This window comes from Hyperoodon ampullatus, assembly GCF_949752795.1.
Source record: "Hyperoodon ampullatus genome assembly, chromosome: 4".
NCBI lineage: Eukaryota > Metazoa > Chordata > Mammalia > Artiodactyla > Ziphiidae > Hyperoodon > Hyperoodon ampullatus.
In genome coordinates, this window is record NC_136917.1 from 167,213,030 (window position 1) to 167,234,302 (window position 21,273).

General features: G+C 45.8%; 1 protein-coding gene across 1 annotated transcript in view; it reads right to left on the reverse strand.

Annotated features, from left to right (window-relative positions):
- ANKRD33B (ankyrin repeat domain 33B) overlaps positions 1-21,273 on the reverse strand; it is a gene marked incomplete at both ends in the record, with an annotated part of 91,704 nt that overhangs the window by 23,511 nt on the left and 46,920 nt on the right. The window contains 1 exon segment of the mRNA XM_079703848.1: positions 17,536-17,665. Within this exon segment, the coding sequence (XP_079559974.1) occupies positions 17,536-17,665 (130 nt within the window).

Sequence of the window (21,273 nt, forward strand, 5' to 3'; positions counted from 1 at the left end):
TGAACAGATTAAATGCTTCAACCAAAAGACACAGGCTTGCTGAATGGATACGTAAACAAGACCCATATATATGCTGTCTACAAGACACCCACTTCAAACCTAGGGACACATACAGACTGAAAGTGAGGGGATGGAAAAACATTCCATGCAAATGGAAATAAAAAGAAAGCTGGAGTAGCAATTCGCATATCAGATAAAATAGACATTAAAATAAAGAATGTTACAAGAGACAAGGAAGGACACTATGTAATGATCAAGGGATCAGTCCAAGAAGAAGACATAACAGTAATAAATACATATGCACCCAACATAGGAGCACCTCAGTACATAAGGCAAATGCTAACAGCTATGAAGGAGGAAATGGACAGTAACACAATAGTGGGGAACTTTAATACCTCACTTGCACCAATGCACAGATCATCCAGACAGAAAATTAATAAGGAAACACAGGCTTTAAATGACACAATAGACCAGACAGATTTAATTGATATTTATAGGACATTCCATCCAAAAACAACAGATTACATTTTCTTCTCAAGTGCACATGGAACATTCTCCAGAATAGATCACATCTTGGGTCACAAATCAAGCCTCAGTAAATTTAAGAAAATTGAAATCATATCAAGCATCTTTTCCGACCACAACGCTATGAGATTAGAAATCAATTACAGGGGGGAAAAAAGTAAAAAAAACACGAACACATGGAGGCTAAACAACACATTACTAAATAACCAAGAGATCACTGAAGAAATCAAAGAGGAAATCAAAAAATACCTAGAGACAAATGACAATGAAAACACGACAATCCAAAACCTATGGGATGCAGCAAAAGCCATTCTAAGAAGGAAGTTTATAGCAATACAATCCTATCTCAAGAAACAAGAAAAATTTCAAATAAACAATCTAACCTTACACCTAATGGAACTAGAGAAGGTAGAACAAACAAAACCCAAAGTTAGTAGAAGGAAAGAAATCATAAAGATCAGAGCAGAAATAAATGAAATAGAAACAAAGAAAATAGCAAAGATCAATAAAATTAAAACCTGGTTCCTTGAGAAGATAAACAAAATTGATAAACCATTAGCCACACTCATCAAGAAAAAGAGGGAGAAGACTCAAGTCAATAAAATTAGAAATGAAACAGGAGAAGTTACAACACACACTGCACAAATACAAAGCATCCTAAGAGACTACTAAAAGCAACTCTATACCAATAAAGTGGACAACCTGGAAGAAATGGACAAATTCTTAGAAAGCTATAACCTGCCAAGACTGAATCAGGATGAAATAGAAAACATGAACAGACCAATCACAACTAATAAGATTGAACCTGTGGTTAAAAACCTTCCAGCAAACAAAAGTCCAGGACCAGATGGCTTCACAGGAGTATTCTATGAAACATTTAGAGAAGAGCTAACACCCATCCTTCTCAAACTCTTCCAAAAAATTGCAGAGGAAGGAACACTCCCAAACTCATTCTACAAGGCCACCATCACCCTGATGCCAAAACCAGACAAAGATACTACAAAAGAAGAAAATTACAGACCAATATCACTGATGAATATAGACGCAAAAATCCTCAACAAAATACTAGCAAGCAGAATCCAACAACACATTAAAAGGATCATACACCATGATCAAGTGGGATTTATCCCAGGGATGCAAAGATTCTTCAATATATGCAAATCAATCAATGTGATACACCATATTAACAAATTGAAGAAGAAAAACCATATGATCATCTCAGTAGATGGAGAAAAAGCTTTTGACAAAATTCAACACCCATTTATGATGAAAACTCTCCAGAAAGTGGGCATAGAGGGAACCTAACTCAGCATAATAAAGGCTATATATGACAAACCCACAGCAAACATCATTCTCAAGGGTGAAAAACTGAAAGCATTTCCTCTAAGATCAGGAACAAGACAAGGATGTCCACTATCACCACTATTATTCAACATAGTTTTGGAAGTACTAGCCATGGCAATCAGAGAAGAAAACGAAATAAAAGGAATACAAATTGGAAAAGAAGAATTAAAGCTGTCACTGTTTGACATGGTACTATACATAGAGAATCCTAAAGATGTCACCAGAAAGCTACTAGAGCTAATCAATGAATTTGGTAAAGTTGCAGGATACCAAATTAATGCACAGAAATCTCTGGCATTCCTATACACCAACAACAAAAGATCAGAAAGAGAAATTAGGGAAAGAATCCCATTCACCATTGCAACAAAAAGAATAAAATATCTAGGAATAAACCTACCTAAGGAGGTAAAAGACCTGCTCTCAGAAAACTATAAGACACTGATGAAAGAAATCAAAGATGACACAAACAGATGGAGAGATATACCACATTCTTGGATTGGAATAATCAATATTGTGAAAATGACTATACTACCCAAAGCAATCTACAGATTCGATGCAATCACTATCAAATTACCAATGGCATTTTTCACAGAACTAGAACAAAAAATTTTACAATTTGTGTAGAAACACAAAAGACCCCGAATAGCCAAAGCAATCTTGAGAACGAAAAACGGAGCTGGAGGAATCAGGCTCCCTGACTTCAGACTATACTACAAAGCTACAGTAATCAAGACAGTATGGTACTGGCACAAAGACAGAAAGATAGATCAATGGAAGAGGATAGAAAGCCCAGAGATAAACCCACACACCTATGGTCAACTAATCTGACAAAGGAGGCAAGAATATACAATGGAGAAAAGACAGCCTCTTCAATAAGTGGTGCTGGGAAAACTGGACAGCTACATGTAAAAGAATGAAATTAGAACACTCCCTAACACCATACAAAAAAAAAAAAAACTCAAAATGGATTAGAGACCTAAATTTAAGACCGGACACTATAAAACTCTCAGAGGAAAACATAGGAAGAACACTCTTTGACATAAGTCACAGCAAGATCTTTTTCGATCCACCTCCTAGAATAATGGAAATAAAAACAAAAATAAACAAATGGGACCTAATGAAACTTCAAAGCTTTTGCACAGCAAAGGAAACTATAAACAAGATGAAAAGACAACCTTCAGAATGGGAGAAAATATTTGCAAACCAATCAATGGACAAAGGATTAATCTCCAAAAAATATAAACAGCTCATGCAGCTCAATATTAGAAAAACAAACAACCCAATCCAAAAATGGGCAGAAGACCTAAATAGACATTTCTCCAAAGAAGACCTACAGATGGCCAAGAGGCACATGAAAAGCTGCTCAACATCGCTAATTATTAGAAAAATGTAAATCAAAACTACAATGAGGTATCACCTCACACCAGTTAGAATGGGCATCACCAGAAAATCTACAAACAACAGACGCTGGAGAAGGTGTGGAGAAAAGGGAACCCTCTTGCACTGTTGGTGGGAATGTAAATTGATACAGCCACTATGGGGAACAGTATGGAGGTTCCTTAAAAATCGAAAAACAGAACTACCATATGACCCAGCAATCCCACTACTAGGCATAGACCCAGAGAAAACCATAATTCCAGATGACACATGCACCCCAATGTTTGTTGCAGCACTATTTACAATAGCCAGGTCATGGAAGCCACCTTAATGCCCATCAACAGACGAATGGGCAAAGAAGATGTGGTACATATATACAATGGAATATTACTCAGCCATAAAAGGGAACGAAATTGGGTCATTTGTAGAGACATGGATGGACCTAGAGACTGTCATACAGAATGAAGTCAGTCAGAAAGAGAAAAACAAATATCGTATATTAACACATATATGTGGAATCTAGAAAAAAGGTACAGATGAACCAGTCTGCAAGGCAGAAATAGAGACACAGATGTAGAGAGCAAATGTATGGACACCAAGGGGGGAAGCAGAGGTGGGGGTGGGGGTGTGATGAATTGGGAGATTGGAATTGACATGTATACGCTAATATGTATAAAACAGATAACTAATTAGAACCTGCTGTATAAAAAAAATAAAATAAAATTCAAAAAAATGCATCGATATGGGTTTATTTGTTTTGTGCAAGGTATCATCCTAGTGTAAGAGCCTAACGACAGGGGAAACCAGGTGTGGGGTATACGGGAATTCTCTGCACAATCTTTACAGTTTTTCTGTAAGTCTGAACTATTCTAAAATCAAAAGTTCATCTTATGAAAGGGAGATCTAGGCTAGGGCCACTCGGTAAGACTGCAAGGTAGGGACGATGGTTCTTGACTGGCTGCCGGGTGTGGATCCCGTCCACACCGTCCACAAGTCTCACCAGTGGTGGGGGAGGCGGGGTGATCACCGAGTGGGTGTGCAATGGACAGAGGAGATGGTGGCCAGCCCCCAGGGAGAGCCGGAGGGTAGAGAGGAGTTGTTGACTCAGAGCGAAGTGAATGGACAGGTCTTGGTGATTATTGGGCTGAGCCAAGTAACAGCAAGAGAAAAGTCAAAGATGATTCCTGGTACCACCCCAGCCCCAGGGTTCTGGCTTCGCTTTGGATGGCCAATGGCATTTTCTCTGAAAGTGTACGGGGGATAGAAGTCCATGGTAGCCAAGCTGGACTATCTTTCAAGCTATCTGTGTTACCAAAGAAAAGGAAAGCTCCCTTCGGTTCATTGTCATGGTTTTAAAGAAAAAAGGTTAATATCTACGTGTTCTTAGAAGCGTCATATCCACTTTTGATTTCCACTGAGCAACAATCCCCCAAACCCCAAAGGGGGAATTTTAAACTTTCCCACTCTTAAGTCACCTACCTCACAGAAAACCCCTCTCCCAGGAGATGACACACCTACTTCATAGAGGGAACGGAAACCACAAGGGAACCCCCTCAACTTTCCCCCACCACCCCCAGAACTTCCCCACATCCCTCTTAGTGGAAAGGAGGGCGTTTCTTCTCCTATTTAAAGATGCCAATCTCTCCTCCCCTTGCAGTGCTTTAAAGATTCCCCATCTACTTCTGGGGAATATATTTGTGCTACAAACTACTTCCTCTTTCTCTTCAACCCCTCCCGCCTTGCAAATTCATTCCCACCAGATTGTATTAACGGCCTAAATTCCTCACCTTGCCTTCTGCCACGTGGCTTCAAAGTCCTTCTGTCAAGAAGAACGTTGGCTCACAGGACATCTACAGGCATGATGCCAACAGAAGCTTGACACACACTCACTGATGGGACTCCTTCTACACTTGTGCCTCAGCTATCTCCCTAAGAAGAACGTGCCAGGCTGATACAATGGTCCCAGGTAGAGGATGAGAAATGCACGGAGCGGAGCAGACCCGGCTGAATGGTCCAGCTCACCCACAGACACACAGCAAAGTCTAGATCAGCTGATCCCCAGCCCATCCGCAGATGCATCAACTATAAACATATTTTAGACTAGAGTCTGGGGGTTGTCATGCAGCAGTAAGCTGGTATACATGCTCAAGGATCTCCTATCTTAAAATATATATGACTGTCTTAGTCCATTCAAGCTGCTGTAAGAAACTGCCATTGGCTGAGTGGCTTAAACAACAAACATTTATTTCTCACAGTTCTGGAGGCTGGGAAGTTCAAGGTCAAGATGCCAGCAGATGCAGTGTCTGGTGAGAGCCCGCTTCCTGGTTCATAGGGTGTCTTCTCGCTGTGTCCTCACATGGAAGGAGGGTGAGGGAGCTCTCTGGAGTCTATTGTATTAAAGCACTAACTCTGTTCATGAGGGCTCCACCCTCAGGACCTAATTACCTCCCCAAAGCCCCACCTCCTATTACCAACACTTGGGGATTACGATTCAACATATTAATTTGGAGGGAAGACATAAACATCCAGTTCATTGCCGTGACCAACGATAATCCCCATGGACCTGTCTTTGTATTTCCGCCACCCACCACCAATCATCTGACTCCTTTTCAGTCTAACTTCCAGAGACCTCTACTCTCACTCTTGCTACTTATACCCCCCACCAATTCTCCTGAAACCGTCTTCCATCATTCCCCAATGACTGTCTTGTAGCAATATCCAATGGTTACTAGTCAGTTCCCATCTTACTAGGCATCTCTGTAGCATTTACCACTTGCTGGTTCCATTCTTTTGAAACACTTTCTGCAAATGTCCTGATAGCTCACCCTTCTGCTTTTCTTCCTGTCTCTCCAGCCACTCAATTTTCTTTGTGAATTCTTCTGCTCTCTGCTTTCTGAAATGCCACTGTTCCTCAGATGTATGACTAAGCCCTCTTCTCATCCCCTACACTCTCCCTTGGTGATCCTATCCCCTCTCATGGATCAAGTCATCATCCTAAAACTTCTGGATCACTTATTGCTAGCTAATCTTTCTTTCTGAGTTTCTTACCTAAATATCTGTCTACTGGATATTTCATCTTGGGCATCCCACCAACAAAGCAAACTCAACACATCAAACCCAAAACATGTTCCTTCCAAACCTGCTCCTCCCACCCACATTCCTTATTCAATGATGAATACCACCAGTAACTGGCAGAGGTGCCCAAGACAGAAATCTGGGCTTTCTCTTCAACCCTCCCCTACCCCTTCCCCATCCAAGTATCATGGAATTCTGCCAATGCCACCTCTTAAACATCTTCCAAACCTGTCCGTGTTTCTCCATCCCCACTTCTAACCTGGATGAGGGCCACCACATCCTTCCTGGGGTCCACCCCTCTCCTACCTGGACTTTCTGGTCCGATTTCTGCCCCATTCTCCACACTATCAGCAAGAAACTCTTCTGACCAACACAACTACTACTTAAAACCCTTCATGGTTTCTACTCTTTAGATGAAGTCTCAACTCTTTAACCAGCTAGCTCCTTTTTTATATGACCCTGCTCTCTGAAGGGTAGCAGAATATGCCACCTCAAAACATGCAACTTTGACATTTATTTTGAGCTGGAGGCAACAGAGAAGAAGCAATTACAAGAAAAGTTCCCTGCCCTCCCCCATTTGCCTAAAAGCAGGACATAAATTTTCTTATTTTATTCCTTTATGTTTCCCCAGTTTTACTGAGATATAATTAACATATATCACTGTGTTAAATTAAGGTGTACAGCATAATGATTTGATTTACATATATTGTGAAACATTACCATAGTAAGTTTAGTTAACATCCATCATCTCATATAGGTACCAAAAAGGGGGGATGGTTTTTCTTCTTTGTGATGAGAACTCTTCAAAAACTGCTTTCCCTTGTCCCGTCATTTCTCCACAAACGTATTGCTCTTTATGGAAGATGACATATAAGCCAGAGTTCTAAGCCACTTCCTTGAGTCATTCATTTTTCCCTGGGTGTCCCCCATTTATACATGTGTGTTTATAGATGTCTGGTCCTCTCTTGTTAGTCTTTTATTACAGGGGTCTCAGGTGGGAACCCAGAAGGGTAGAGAGAAGGTTATTTTTCCTCTCCTATATCCCCTCTTCATCCTCAGCTCTTGCACCAATGCCCTTCTCCTCGACACTTTAATCATAACTCTCTTTTTAATTCAGCCGTGTACCACACTTTCTCTAATCTGGTGGCCTTTGCACCAGGCTAGCTCCCCCGCCCCCCGGTATACTCTTTCTTTGCTTTCTACCCAGTTACCTGATGAGCCTTCCCTTCCACTGGAAGCTCTGCCCTGGTCCCCCAAGCCTGGATTAGGCACCTGAACCATGATGCCTCATGGTCCACATTTCCATGTGGCCGTGGATTCCCACAGCCACCGCTCTTGCTCATAAGTTCAAAACTTCCAACTGACTGCAAGCTCAATAAATACTTAGTACGTAAAAAGGCGGAAGGATTCCTACTTCTCCCTTGAAAAAATTCACTTATCAAAAAGGTTGCTAATTTTCAAGCCATAACCCACATTAACTAAGATTACATGGCCATCACAATTATTAATTCAACATGTAATTGGGTACCAATGATGGGCTAAACGTCTTGTTTATTCCTTTATTCAAGGAAAGGAAACAGACAATAAACCTGTGCAGACCTAGAAATGGAATTAGGGTTGTCTAAATATTGATTGGTCTGACACCAGGTACTCAAAATATACTTTTCCAAACCAGGCCAGTAGAGGGAACTGTTGATTGGAAATATCAGGTCCCAGCAGCACTGAGGAAGAGAACGGATTCCTCGTCCCCATCCAGAGGAGGGGAAAATGCACAGGGGGAGCACAGGGCGGGCAGCACAGACAGGCTTTCCTCTTGTCTGACTGAGAAGCAGGGCCAGCTGCTGCGAAGGAGGTGGCGTTGCTGTGCTCAATCAGAAAGGCTCCAAAAAATGGAGTTTATGGGAAAAGACGAGGCGATGCTAGGAAACCTCAGAGACGTGCCAAGTTCTAATGTACTTAAAACAGTAGAAACCGAGTAAAAGGAAACCATTTCAAAAATCCATAAAAATCACAATGAAGTCAGACTAGACATCCTGATCGGCTGTAGTGATAATAAGATAAATACAATGAAGAGGCGTTGGCCTGCCTCAGGCCAAGTCATACATTCTCCTCTGAAGTGGGACACTCCCCAAATCCAGTTCACAAGTCAGAACACACACAGGTAGCCTGAGCCTGCCAGCCTGTCCTCAGCAAACAAGTGACATGAATAATGCCAGGCTGGCCCTCAGTGCCTTTCCTCCAAAATCTTAAAGATAAGTTCAAGGAATAACAAGTTTTAAGGATGCACCAGAGGTTACTTGTACTGAACCAGCTTGATATCACCAGTTCAGAAGGACCCCTGCAGTTTTCTCACTTCATCTTACTTCTGCTCTTCTGTTCAAGAAAGGAAGAAGAAAGGGAGAAAGTAAACACCTAACGCCATCCCCCCGGCGTGTAATTCATTTCTTTGGTTATATCCTACTTTATACTTTTGTTAGGGGAAGTAAGGTAGAAGTTGAAATTACTGGCTGAATGAGATTTAGGGATTATTTGAGGCTCTATTTTCATATATCCTCTCCATGGTAAAGGCCTAATTTAGATTCAGCTCTATCTTTATTCTGCATAAGGACCTGAGGAGGTGAGACTTCGCAGAGAACACGGCCAGGCAGACCCAGGCATTCGCACCCTCATTTACACTCCCGACTCTCAGACGAGCTACACAGCTGTGATATCAAATAATAGAAACATGTGATCGCTTTACAGTTTTCCTTAACCACACAGATTCTGCGGGGGCCAAAGTTGACTGAGGTCACTCCACCGCCCTGGCCAGCGATTTGTTCTGCCTGGGGCAGGGTGTGTGATGCAACCCTGGCAGATGTAACTGAAGCTGTGCTGGCGGCTTCTGGAGATGTTTTCCTGTCTTAGAGAACAGAACATGGACAGGGATTTTGTTCCTCCTTCCTGAAGCCTCCTGTGTTGTAACGTGAAGCCACGCTGCTTGGAGCTGCCAGGCCATCTTGGGACCATGAGACAAAAGGTCAAGAGCATTTCTGAGAAGGTCCTGATATCAGGAAGCCATGCAATGAAGCACCCCCCCAACTGTTGACTTCAAACACATCATGTTGCAAGAGAAGACTGTTTCCTCATCGTTGAAGTTTGTTTTGTTGGGTATTCAGTAGATTGCACCCAAAAGCACCATAGCAGATCCTAGGCTCCAATAGGAATCAAGGAAACACAAACAGCAAGCGAAGTCCATTTTGAGTTGACAAACTCTCAGTCCTTGGGAACGTGGTGGGAAATATAAATTGGTACAGCTTTTCCTAAAGGCCACTCGGCAGGGGCAACATAAATGTGCACATTTAAAAGGTGTGCGTCCTTTGATGAAGAGGTTGGGTTCTAAGAATCTATCCGTGCATTTCTTCTCTTTCCTTCTCTGCCCTGCTCTGACCGCCACAGACCACACCTGCCGGGTTCCTTAACCCTGAAGTCTCAGGTGTGACTGAGCAGGGGCCCGGTGGAAGGAGGGCGGGTATGAGACCCTGTCCCCTGCCCACCTCCCTCCTCGAGGGGCTCAGGTGTCCCAGGTCCCAGCTCCTGGGGGCAGCCCGCCCGGGCTCTCTCTGTCTCCAGGGCCTGCCCCTGAGCTCTGCCGCCACCTCTACTCACAGTTCCCTTACCCATTCCTCAGCTTTGACTCTGAGCACATATTGCCGCTCCACCTGTTTCCGGCCGGGATGCTGACAGGTTCGCCCTCCTCAGAGATGCGCCCCTCCTCCCCACCCCGTCAACACAAAGGGCTCCACTCCAGCGTGGTCTGAAACAGCCTCATTCAGAAACCCGTGCGCACTAGACTTTAAATTTGGGAGATGGGGTTACGTGTGCCCTTACCCGCCCTGTAGACCCAGCACTTAGCACAGCCCTTGGACGTGAAGTGACTGCTGAATAAATATTTGTTTTAAAAGAGGATCTTGTATAGAATGGATGACCCATGGCTTACTGAACTGTCTCAGTTACTGGACTCGGGGGACACGGCCCCGAACACACCATCACTCGGGTGTGCTGCTGTAAGAGGCAGGGAAATCTCGTGTGCACAAGTCTACACGGAAAGATCTCCTAGATAGACTGAGTGAAAAAAATTAAAATCACAGTCTCTACAGAATTACCCCATTCACGTAAATAAAAGGTGCGTGCACACCCTTTGTGTTTAAAGGGAGAGAGAGTGAGTTCTGGAAATGTAACCAGCTGGAACGTGGTCAGTCAATGAGAGAATTGGGGAGAGTGAAAACGGACTTCTTTTTTTAATATAATAATACTTCTGTGGTGATTTTTCACTGTAAGCATGTATTACTAGACAACTTTTGGAATTAAGACATCATCAAATAAATAAAGCTGGTTATGGAATTGGATTAAAAAGGGACATCAGGGGCTTCCCTGGTGGCGCAGCGGTTGAGAGTCTGCCTGCCGATGCAGGAGACGCGGGTTCGTGCCCCGGTCTGGGAGGATCCCACATGCCGCGGAGCGACTGGGCCCGTGAGCCAAAATTACTGAGCCTGCGCGTCTGGAGCCTGTGCTCCGCAACAAGAGAGGCCGCGATAGTGAGAGGCCCGCGCACCACGATGAAGAGCGGCCCCCGCTCTCCACAACTAGAGAAAGCCCTCGCACAGAAACGAAGACCCAACACAGCCAAAAATAAATAAATAGATAAAGCAAACTGTCAACAAGTAAAAATAAACACTATTATAAAAAAAAAAAAAAAAAAAAAAAAAGGGACATCATTTGATTCTATCAGCTGAAAGCCCAAACAGCCTCTCTTTGGTCAAACAGTACATGAAAGTCATGAGCAGATGCTCAGTTGCTTTCCTTTATTCTCCCTTTGATTTAGTGACAGCTCTGTGTCCCTCCGACATCTCACCCGGGTCCATGAACTATCCCACCACACCCCCGGCTCTTATACCCACTGACAGGCACCCTGGGTCACCATTCGGTGTAGGAACATTTAAAGCCCCAGTTCTCAGAGTGAGGTCCCCAGACCAGCGGCATCAGCATCACCGGGGAACTCACTGAAAGGCACGCTCTCGAGCCCCACCCCAGACCTACACAATCCAGAACTCCAGAAGCGGGGCCCAGAAATCTGTGTTTTAACCAGATCTGGGTTAAAACATAGATTATCCACTTGTGGGTGATAGCGATCCCGCTTATAACCGAGCAGGACCCTATGAGGCCTTCACGGGACAGGACCACCACCCGCTGTGTCCTCTGCCTGCCTCTTGTTGGTAGAAAAACTTTAGCCTTGTAGGCCTCCCCCGAGTTCCAAAGAACAAATTTAATCAGAGAAGTGAGAAAATGCAGAAACAAAGGAAAACAGGCAAGCAAGACAAATTAATAATGGTTTAGCCATTAAACAAACTCAAGGCCCTTGAGTTCCTCCTCAAGGGCTATAGACGATAGAATCTGAGCCATGTTCTTTAAGCTGTTTTGCAGATACCGAAGTCCCCACCAGGTGGGAGAAGTTAACTGTATGCTGCCCACAGGCATGTAGACCCCCAGACGGGTCGGAACCAGAAGGTTGATGATGCTGATTCCCAGTTACTTCCCACCAGCCAATCAGAAGAGCGTCCACAAGCTGATCACACACCCCACAGCCCCTTCCCTCACCCTGCCTTTAAAAACCTCTCCGTGAAGGCCTCTGGGGAGTTCGGGCCTTTTAAACACTAACTGCCCGGACTCCTTGCTTGGTGCCTGCAATAAACGCTGCCCGCTCCTCCACCACACCTGGTGTCAGGACACTGGCTTTACTGCCTGTGGGCGAGTGGACCCATGTTTGGTTCAGTAACAAGCTCAAGGCTGAGGACCAGGCTGTGCTCTAAGGTCATGGTGCTCTCAGAGAGGGAAGCAGCCCCGTGAGGGCATGACCTCCACCTGCGGCAATAAATTAGGGAAAAATCGCTTCCTTACATGGAAGCAATTAAGAGAAAGAAGGAAATGCTTTTTAATTGGACTTCTTTTAAAGTAGCACAAGAACCATACTCTCCCTCCTTCCCCTACCCCTAAACAATTCAATCCTAAAGCTTTGGTGGGCAGAACCAGGAAGCCTCCCCCACCACCGAAGGCCTGGGTGGGTGTCCCAGGGCTCAGAGGCCCCGTGGGGGGAGCGGAGGCCACGCAGAGGTGAGAGTGGTTAAGAAACAGACACTACAGACAGAACTTGGACGAATCAGTCAATAGGCCGAGGATCATGGAAGCCAGGAAAAAGAGAAAATACGTTACAATATTTTGTTTCTATAAAAGAAGATGGAAAAGAACTTATCTACGCATCCAGTCGTTAACAATGGTTACTACCTCTAGAAAGTAAAATGGGAAAGAACTAAGAGCGCGGAGCTAAGAGATCTTCACCCTTAAGTTTAATTGCTTTATGTGTTTAATTGCTTATGTGTTGTTTTTCTCCAAACATTGTGTATCATTTTTTACAATCAGCTTATAAGAACATCAGCAAGGCTGAGTGGAGAAAGCACCCAGGACGGCCACCACGTTGCCAGCCTCCTGCACGACCCGGTCTGGGTCACCTCCCCGCCCCCCTGCCACACCCTCACCTCTGGTACCCGTATACTTAAACACACCCCAGCCACGTGAGTCCTGCCAACTGCCCTCCAGTCTAACTCTGTCTGGAGGGAAGGCTCCACCGGGGACCACCAGCGCTCTTGAGGTCACAGCAGGAGGGCCATGAACACAGGAGTCTTGTCCCCTGTCCCAGTTTCCTGCCCATGACCAAAGCAATAGGGAGAAGCCTTATCGGTACTAGAAACCACAGAAGGACACCATCCACTGGCCAGAATTCCAGAAAGGAATTTCTGTCGGAGGCAGTGGAGACAGGAGCCAGCTGTAGGGAAGGATGGGGCATTACAGGGTTTTGTTTTTGTTTTTAACTTTTAATTTTATATTAGGGTAGTTGTGAGAGTTTCCAGTGACTCAGCCATGCATATACATGTATCCATTCTCTCCCAAACTCCCCTCCCACCCAAGCTACCACATAACATTGAGCAGAGTTCCCTGTGCTGTACAGTAGGTCCTTGTTGGTTATCCATCTTAAATATAGCAGCGTGTACGTGTCAGTCCCAAACTCCCTAACTATCCCTTCTCCCCACCCTTCCCCCCTGGTAGCTATAAGTTCATTCTTTAAGTCTATGAGTCTGTGCATTACATGTGTTTGAATAGACCTGGGGCAACTCCAGCGGTGCCCCAGGGAAAAACGGGGGCTGCGGGGATGCACGGCGACCCACTGATGCCATTTCCAACGCCCAGGCACACGAGCCAAGCAGGAGACCTGAGGTGCTCCCACGCCCAGCTCCTGCGGCCAGCAGAAACGACACCAGGTAGGGGTGTGTGGGGCTCAACTTGGCCGGCACAGACCGCTGCCCCACCGCACGCCTGCAGCCCAGGGACGGGAGCCGCTGCTGTGACTGCCCTGAGCCCCGCCTGGATTTCTCCCTCTGCACCCTAGGCCTCAGACCCGGAGCCTGGAAAGCACATGGAGCCCTTTCCTTCTCCCTTTGCTGGGCCTCTCTCTAACCTTGAAAGGACCTGTGCCATCCTTGACTTAAATAAACCAGTTCAGGGAAGCACAGGCTCTGCTTAAAGATGAGCATTATGGACTAACCGTTGTATTCCTCCAAATGCCTATGTTGAAGCCCCGAGCCCCCAGCGTGACTGTACTTGGAGATGGAGCCTTTGTGCGGGTAACTTAAGGTTAAATGAGGTCAGAAGAGTGGTGCCTGATCCAACAGGACTGGTGTCCTTATAAGAGGAGACACCAGAGACCTGGATCTTGCTCTCTCCACTGTACAAGGACACAGCAGGAAGATGCCACATGCGTGCCAGGAACCAAATGGCCCAGCACCTTGACCTTGGACTTCCAGCCTCCAAAACTGTAAGAAATAAATTTCTGTTGTTTAAGCTCCCAATTTATGGTATTTTGGTAATAGCAGCCCAAACGGGCTAAGACGTTAGTATGCTCATGAAGAAAAAAATAAATTTAACCCAATGAATAGCATAAAAACAAACTAATGAAGAAATATGAAGCATTTCCACAGATCCTGGAGTAAAAGATAGAAAAGAAAAAAGCAATGATGAGAGAAAGCTGTGACGTGAGGACCTAACTTACACCTAAGAGGGAACCCCAGAAAGCAAAAACAAAGCAAGGTAGATGCAGTGTTCAAAGAGATAACAGAAAAGTGTTGCCTAAAGTAAAAATATGCCTAATATGAGTCAAACACAGAGAGCAGGAATGGAAATATACGATAGTGACAGTTGGGGTTTTTTTTGTGGGTGGTGGTTGGTTGGGTTCTTCTCAAGGATGGGGGGCAGGAGATCTTTATAGGCTGAGAAACAGGGTATCAACAAAGACAAAAATCAGGCTGGATTCAGACTATTCCTCTGCAACACAAAAAAATTTTTTTTAAAAAGCAAAAGACAAGTTGTTATTTTCTGAGTGAAAACAAAATAAAAACATTTTCAAATAGGCAAGAATTCAGAAAGTGCCTCATGGGTATTAAACCACCACTGATATCCCTACACACATAAAGAGCTCTCGCAAATCAATAAGTAACCTTGCCTTCCTGTACTTTCTCATACTCCGGGATGAGACTCGTGCTCTCGTCCATGCCTTGGCCCTACTGCTCAGGAACGCCTGGCCACCCTTCTGTGTTCCGGCAGGGACTGGAGTCTGGCGCTCCACACTTTCCTCCTGCCATGAAGACCTCTTACTTAGATGGCTCAGCATTTCAAAGGCCTGGGGACCGAATGGAGGCAACGTTTCTCCGACCACCACTCCTTTCATGTACACCCCTCTGAGTTGGCGTTCCGAAGGCTGAAAGCCAGCCCAGACCCACCTCTCCCCTATGGCCCACCATCACAACCACCAGGACCTGAGCCTCTGCCACTAGGCTGTGCTCCTTCTCTGCTCTCTGAAACAGCCTCTGTGCCCACCAGGATCATCTTGCCCCTGTCACCACACACCCAGCCTCACGCCATTCAAATGCATTCCCTCGCATTGTATCTAGACCCTTGATGACCTGGTGCCCTGCCTCCTCGTGGGGCCACCCCTCCCCCATCCTAGACGCACATGGTCCTTGGCTATTCCTAAGACATGCCTGGCTCCCTATTGGTCCTGAGGCTCTGTGGTGTATTGGCTGGCATGGCCTCCCTCTGACCTCTGCAATGCCCAGCTCAATGCCTACCCCCTCCACGACCCCTGTCCCAAAACACCAGGCTAGATGGGGTGTTCTCACGCCAAGGCTCTCAGCGCACCTGTTCATCAGAGCCCCATCAGACGGTTATTTAGCTGGACAATTACTCAAGGGCAGAAGTGCCCTTCACTTCACCACCCCTGGTCCCTGGCCAGGTTCTTGGCCAGTGGGGGTAATGAGTGATAAGGTCATGGTCACTGACCGCCTCTCACAATATTCTTTTACTCTTTTGCTGTTCAGGACGTTGTGTACCTGGGCTTTCAAAGTCTGGAGAGCCTCTGTGGAGGGAAAGCTTCACGCCCTGACACCTGATGAGGTGGACGTGTGTGAGCACAGCCATGACACCTGGCTAAGTTTAGGGGGTTTTCTGCCTTAGGCTTCTCGATTGAAAAGCAGGTGAGCACAGACTACTTCCCGTTATGGGGACAAAACTGCAAGATGCTGAGTCTCTGCTTCCCCTGGGCTCCGCAATCAGTCACCCATGCTGGATTAGACACAGGGGCCTGTGATGCAAGACAGGACAGGGAAGTACCCCTTGGGTGGCAGCAGCAGAAATTCCCTTTCCAGAATCAACATGCTGTGTGGTTTGGGGCATTTTCTGCAGCGTCCCGGCCCTGAGTCCGGTTCTCAACAACTCTCAGCAACAGTGACCCACCTTCTTTAATAAACAAACGCCTTTTCTTCCTAACTCAGCCAGAAGTAGCTTCTCTGCTGGAAACTGAGAACCTGAATGATGCAATAAACATAATCTTGACGGCCAAGAATTTTGAAAGTGGTCTATTACAAACCCGGTTAGTACCATGGTTACAAAGGAAGTGCAGTTCTGAAGGGACAAGCAGTTTCATGTTTGTCTCCAAAATGTCCGAGTACAATTCCAGAAGAGGTGAGCTGTGCACAGGGCACTTGTCAGTCCTGGCGTAAGGACCCCCTCTGGAGATGAACATCCCAGGACGAAGTTCACTTACCCTTTACAAGGCGCTCTCACCACCAGCCTCACCTTGTTACACTGATACACTCTCCGCCAGAAGCCCCTGGTTTCCTTTACATCCCCAGGCCAAGTGCAAGGTTACCTCATAAACATGTCCACTTTTATACATTCACTGTCACTAGTGCCTCTTCCACTCATGAGTTCACCAGCATCTCCCGAATCCCGGGACCACAGGGTGGGGTGCAGTGCTCTGGGGTAGGGGACATGGAGCTGGCTTTCTGGTGCAGCTTCATGTTCAAAGATCTCAGGCAGTTTCAGAGCTAGCTCTGCGCCACACTGAGTCCTGCACTAGTGCGTAAACTGCACTTGGAACAGACAGCAGACCTGACGCCCTACTTAGGTCTATTCCTTTTGTTCTCACCGTTGTGCTCTGTCGCCTGTGCTGAGTCATGCTGGCTGTGCACCATTTGTAAAAGAATGTTGCCTACAGCCTGAAATATACAGGACAGCTCATTCTCCAGGCCCTGACCTTTAAAGGTGTAACACGTTTCCATCCACATAGAGATAAAAAGTTGCAAAACAGAAAACAACAACTGTCTGGTTGGAGGTTTATAGGAACATTGTGACCAGACCTGCTCAGACAGCTGCAAGAACAAAGGATTCTGGCAGGAAGAAGTTTCCAACAACCAGCCACACTCCCTCCCCTTTTAGTATAAAAGAAGCCTGAATTCTAACTCACAGAAGACAGTTCTTTGGGACGGGAGTCCGCCTCCACTATCCTCTTGGTTTGCTGGTTTTCTGAATAAAGTCACTGTTCCTCACCCTAACACCTCACCTCTGGGTTGACTGGCCTGTCATGCAGAGGGCAGTATGAGCTTGGACTCAGCAGCACACTGTCCCAAACACACAAAGAGAATGTCACCCACCTTCAGCCCTTTCCTTGTCCCTCTTAGCAGTAAAGCATGACCTCTGATCAACGACATCCATCTGCCGTCAATCTCGGGAGCGAGGTCAAGTGCAGCCCCCAGCACCACTGCCTGGGAGGGAAGGGAAGCTGGGTCTTACCCGCCTGTGCAGCCGTGATGAGGGCCGTGTTGCCTTCGCTGTCCTGCCAGTTGACGTCCACGTGGGGGCAGTCTGCTAAGACCACCACAGTATCCACAAAGCCGTGGTAGCAGGCGACAATGAGGCCGGTCTAGAAATGAAGAGGGAAGCAGGTCAGAGGGCAAGAGCAAGCATCACCACCCCACACCAGCGTGCGTCCCCTGCCCTGCTGGGCACGACGGGCAGGAGGGAGGTGAGGACCCAGTCCCGGTTCTCAGCACCAGGTTAGAGCAGCTGGCCATGGTCCATTCACAGGTGTGTGCTGAGCGCTGAGAAGGGCGAGAGGTGCTGCGCTTGGAAACTTCAGGGACAAAGACCCTGCCCTCGGGGTGTTCGCATTCCACTCTAAGGGGGTGAAGAGGCATCAACTACAGACCTAAGATGTAAATGTGTTATGAAGTAGACTGGGTCAGGGCAGTTGTGAGCCCCGGGGTCCACATGGCTCAGTCTGGAACAGGTGCTGGGGCGGGCTCACTGCGATGGGGTGCTGGGCACAGACTGAGGAGCTGGGGGAAGATGCCAAGGGGACCTGGAGGGGGAGGGGTGGGCAGAAGGCCAGGGCTCGCTGCCCAGGGACCATCCTGGAGGCTGGTGTCCACAGGCGGCCTCAGTGGCCAGGGCAGGACTGGAGTTTGCTCTGAGCGAGATGGGGAACATGTGGGGCGGTCCGCTGTCAACAGTCTGCATCAACTCTGGCTGCTGCGTGGAAAACAGACTCTAAGAGTGGGAGCAGGGAGACCAGGTGGGGCTGTGGTGACCCTCTTTCCTGGCACACAGCCCCTAAAACCCTCAGAGTTTGTTTTTTGGGTGCTCACGAGATGACTCTTGGTGAGGGCGGGTGCTGGGTGGCTTCAGGATGGGGGCTGGTTTCTAGGAGAGCTTATTAGAAGGTTAGATCTTTCAGCTCCACTGCCCCTCCCACCCCTACTTCTACCTCTGGGGCGGGGAGGAGAGGGTGGAAAACTGAGTCCAAGGACTAATGGCCAATGATTTAATAGCTGAGCACATCATGCCTACTTAATGAAACCCCATAACATCCTAAACAACGGGGTTCAGAAAGCTGCTGGGCTGGTGAACACACAGAGGTGCCGGGAGAGAGCGTGGAAGCCCCGCACCCCTCCCCCATGCCTGGTCCCATGCTTCTCTTCCATCTGGCTGTTCCTGAGTTACAGACTTTATAATAAAGCAGCAGCAGGATGTAAAGCACTTTCCCAAGTTCTGTGAGTCGTTCCAGCAAATTACTGAACCCAAGGAGGGGCTGCGGGAAACCCCAAATTTATAGCCAATCAGGCAGAAGGTGGCCCATGGGTCCTGCGACTGGCATCTGAGCTGGGGGCAGTCTTGGGGGACTGAGCCCTTAACCCATGGGGTCCTTGCTGACTCTAGATAGTGTCAGAATTGAATTGAATTGTTAGACACCCTGCTGGTGTCGGAGAACTGGAGAACTGGTGTGGAAAAACAACATGGATTTGGTGTCAGAGAAAACCCCAACGCTTGACATCAGGGAAAAAAAAAAACATCACAGGGTGTTTTTTTCTGCAGATGCTGGACAGGTGATGACAGTGGTCATCATGCACCAGGAAGCAGGACGAGAACCCGACGTGTTGGCACCCTGACCACAGATTTCTAGCCTCCAGAACTGTGAGGAATAAATTTCTGTTGTTAAGCTACCCATTTTACAGTATTTTCTTATAGCATCCCAAGCTGATTAAGTCACCTTGTAACAAAGGATTCAGTGAGATCCTAAAATTCAACCCAGAGTAAGAATTCAAGATCCAGAGTTAATCAAGTGACTCTGAGCCCTGCCAGCTGCACCCAACAGCGCTTGGGGATGCAAACCTTAAGTTTAGGGCAATCCCACAGTGGCCCAGCTCTATTTTTACCAGATTTTTAATAAGAATGTAATTGTTCATGGAACGAGGAGAGGGCATGGGCAACCCCTCACGTTTATCTCAGTAAGGATCCTAGTTGCCCGCCCTATATATTAAATGTCAAATATTAGAATTTTTAAAGTTTTAGAGAATACCATTCATTTTTTAACACTGACATGCATACTTCAGCAAAATGAACTCTATAATTCTGTGACTATAGTAAAGGCTATCTAAATACCTTCCTGCTTGTGCATTCTTTGAAATAGGTCATTCTATCTACAGAATGAAATGTTTCACAATAACTTAATTTTAAGGAGAAACAAGCATGGAGTCAGCCCAGGCAGGTTCTACTTCTAAGCTTTCAGTGTCTCTGATAACCAGAGGTCACTGCCACCAACACCTGCATCCTCCCAGCTAACTTGTCAGCTCACTGTTGCATAAATGGTCCAGAAAACTTGGGATTCCCCACATCGTAAATGCTGCAATCTCACTTTGAGTTTCTTTGGATGACAGTATTTCTCAAGTATTCTACAATCATCTCCTGACTTATAAACGAGGCATGTTGTACAAAATATAGCCACTTCCTTTTTATATAATTCCACAAGGAGCTCATATTTACTACAGAAAAAAAATCCAGAAACATATATTAGAAAAAAATTTTTCAGTCCAGACACACAATCACACACACACACACACACACGCTCACACTTTAAAAAAAAATTTTAAACCAAAACACAGGATTATTTCCTATATGTTTGTCAGGAATATACAGCAACATCTACCAATAAAAGTAATTCTGTGTCAACATTTCCAGTGGCTGGGGGGTATCATACATATTGCAGAATCTTAGTTATTTAATGGATCCCTATTCTTGGACTCTGAGATTTTTTTCCTGTTTTTCTCTATTATGAGTCAAACCTGCAATGAAAATTCCTAGAGCTGAGGCTGTGTGCATATCATTTCTTATTTTCTCAGAGGACATTCTTAGAAGCTGTATTTCTGGATTAAAGGAAAGAGTTATTCTGAAAGTTTTTTAACACATATTTCAAACCCGCCCTTCAGAAACGTCTCAAAGGAAAACCATAATTCAAAAAGAGTCACGTACCAAAATGTTCATTGCAGCTCTATTTACAATAGCCAGGACATGGAAACAACCTAAGTGTCCATCATCGGATGAATGGATAAAGAAGATGTGGCACATATATGCAATGGAATATTACTCAGCCATAAAACGAAACGAAATTGAGCTATTTGTAATGAGGTGGATAGACCTAGAGTCTGTCATACAGAGTGAAGTAAGTCAGAAAGAGAAAGACAAATACCATATGCTAACACATATATATGGAATTTAAGGGAAAAAAATGTCATGAAGAACCTAGGGGTAAGACAGGAATAAAGACACAGACCTACTAAAGAATGGACTTGAGGATATGGGGAGGGGGAAGGGTAAGCTGTGACAAAGCGAGAGAGAGGAATGGACATATATACACTACCAAACATAAGGTAGATAGCTAGTGGGAAGCAGCCGCATAGCACAGGGAGATCAGCTCGGTGCTTTGTGACCACCTGGAGGGGTGGGATAGGGAGGGTGGGAAGGAGGGAGACGCAAGAGGGAAGAGATATGGGAACATATGTATATGTATAACTGATTCACTTCCTCATAAAGCAGAAACTAACACACCACTGTAAAGCAATTATACTCTAATAAAGATTAAAAAAAAAAAGAAACATCTCAAAGGACATCTACTTTCACCAATCCTGCCAACCCAACCATTACTTACGGATTCCAGGGAATTCTCTGGCAGTCCAGTGGTTAGGACTCTGCACT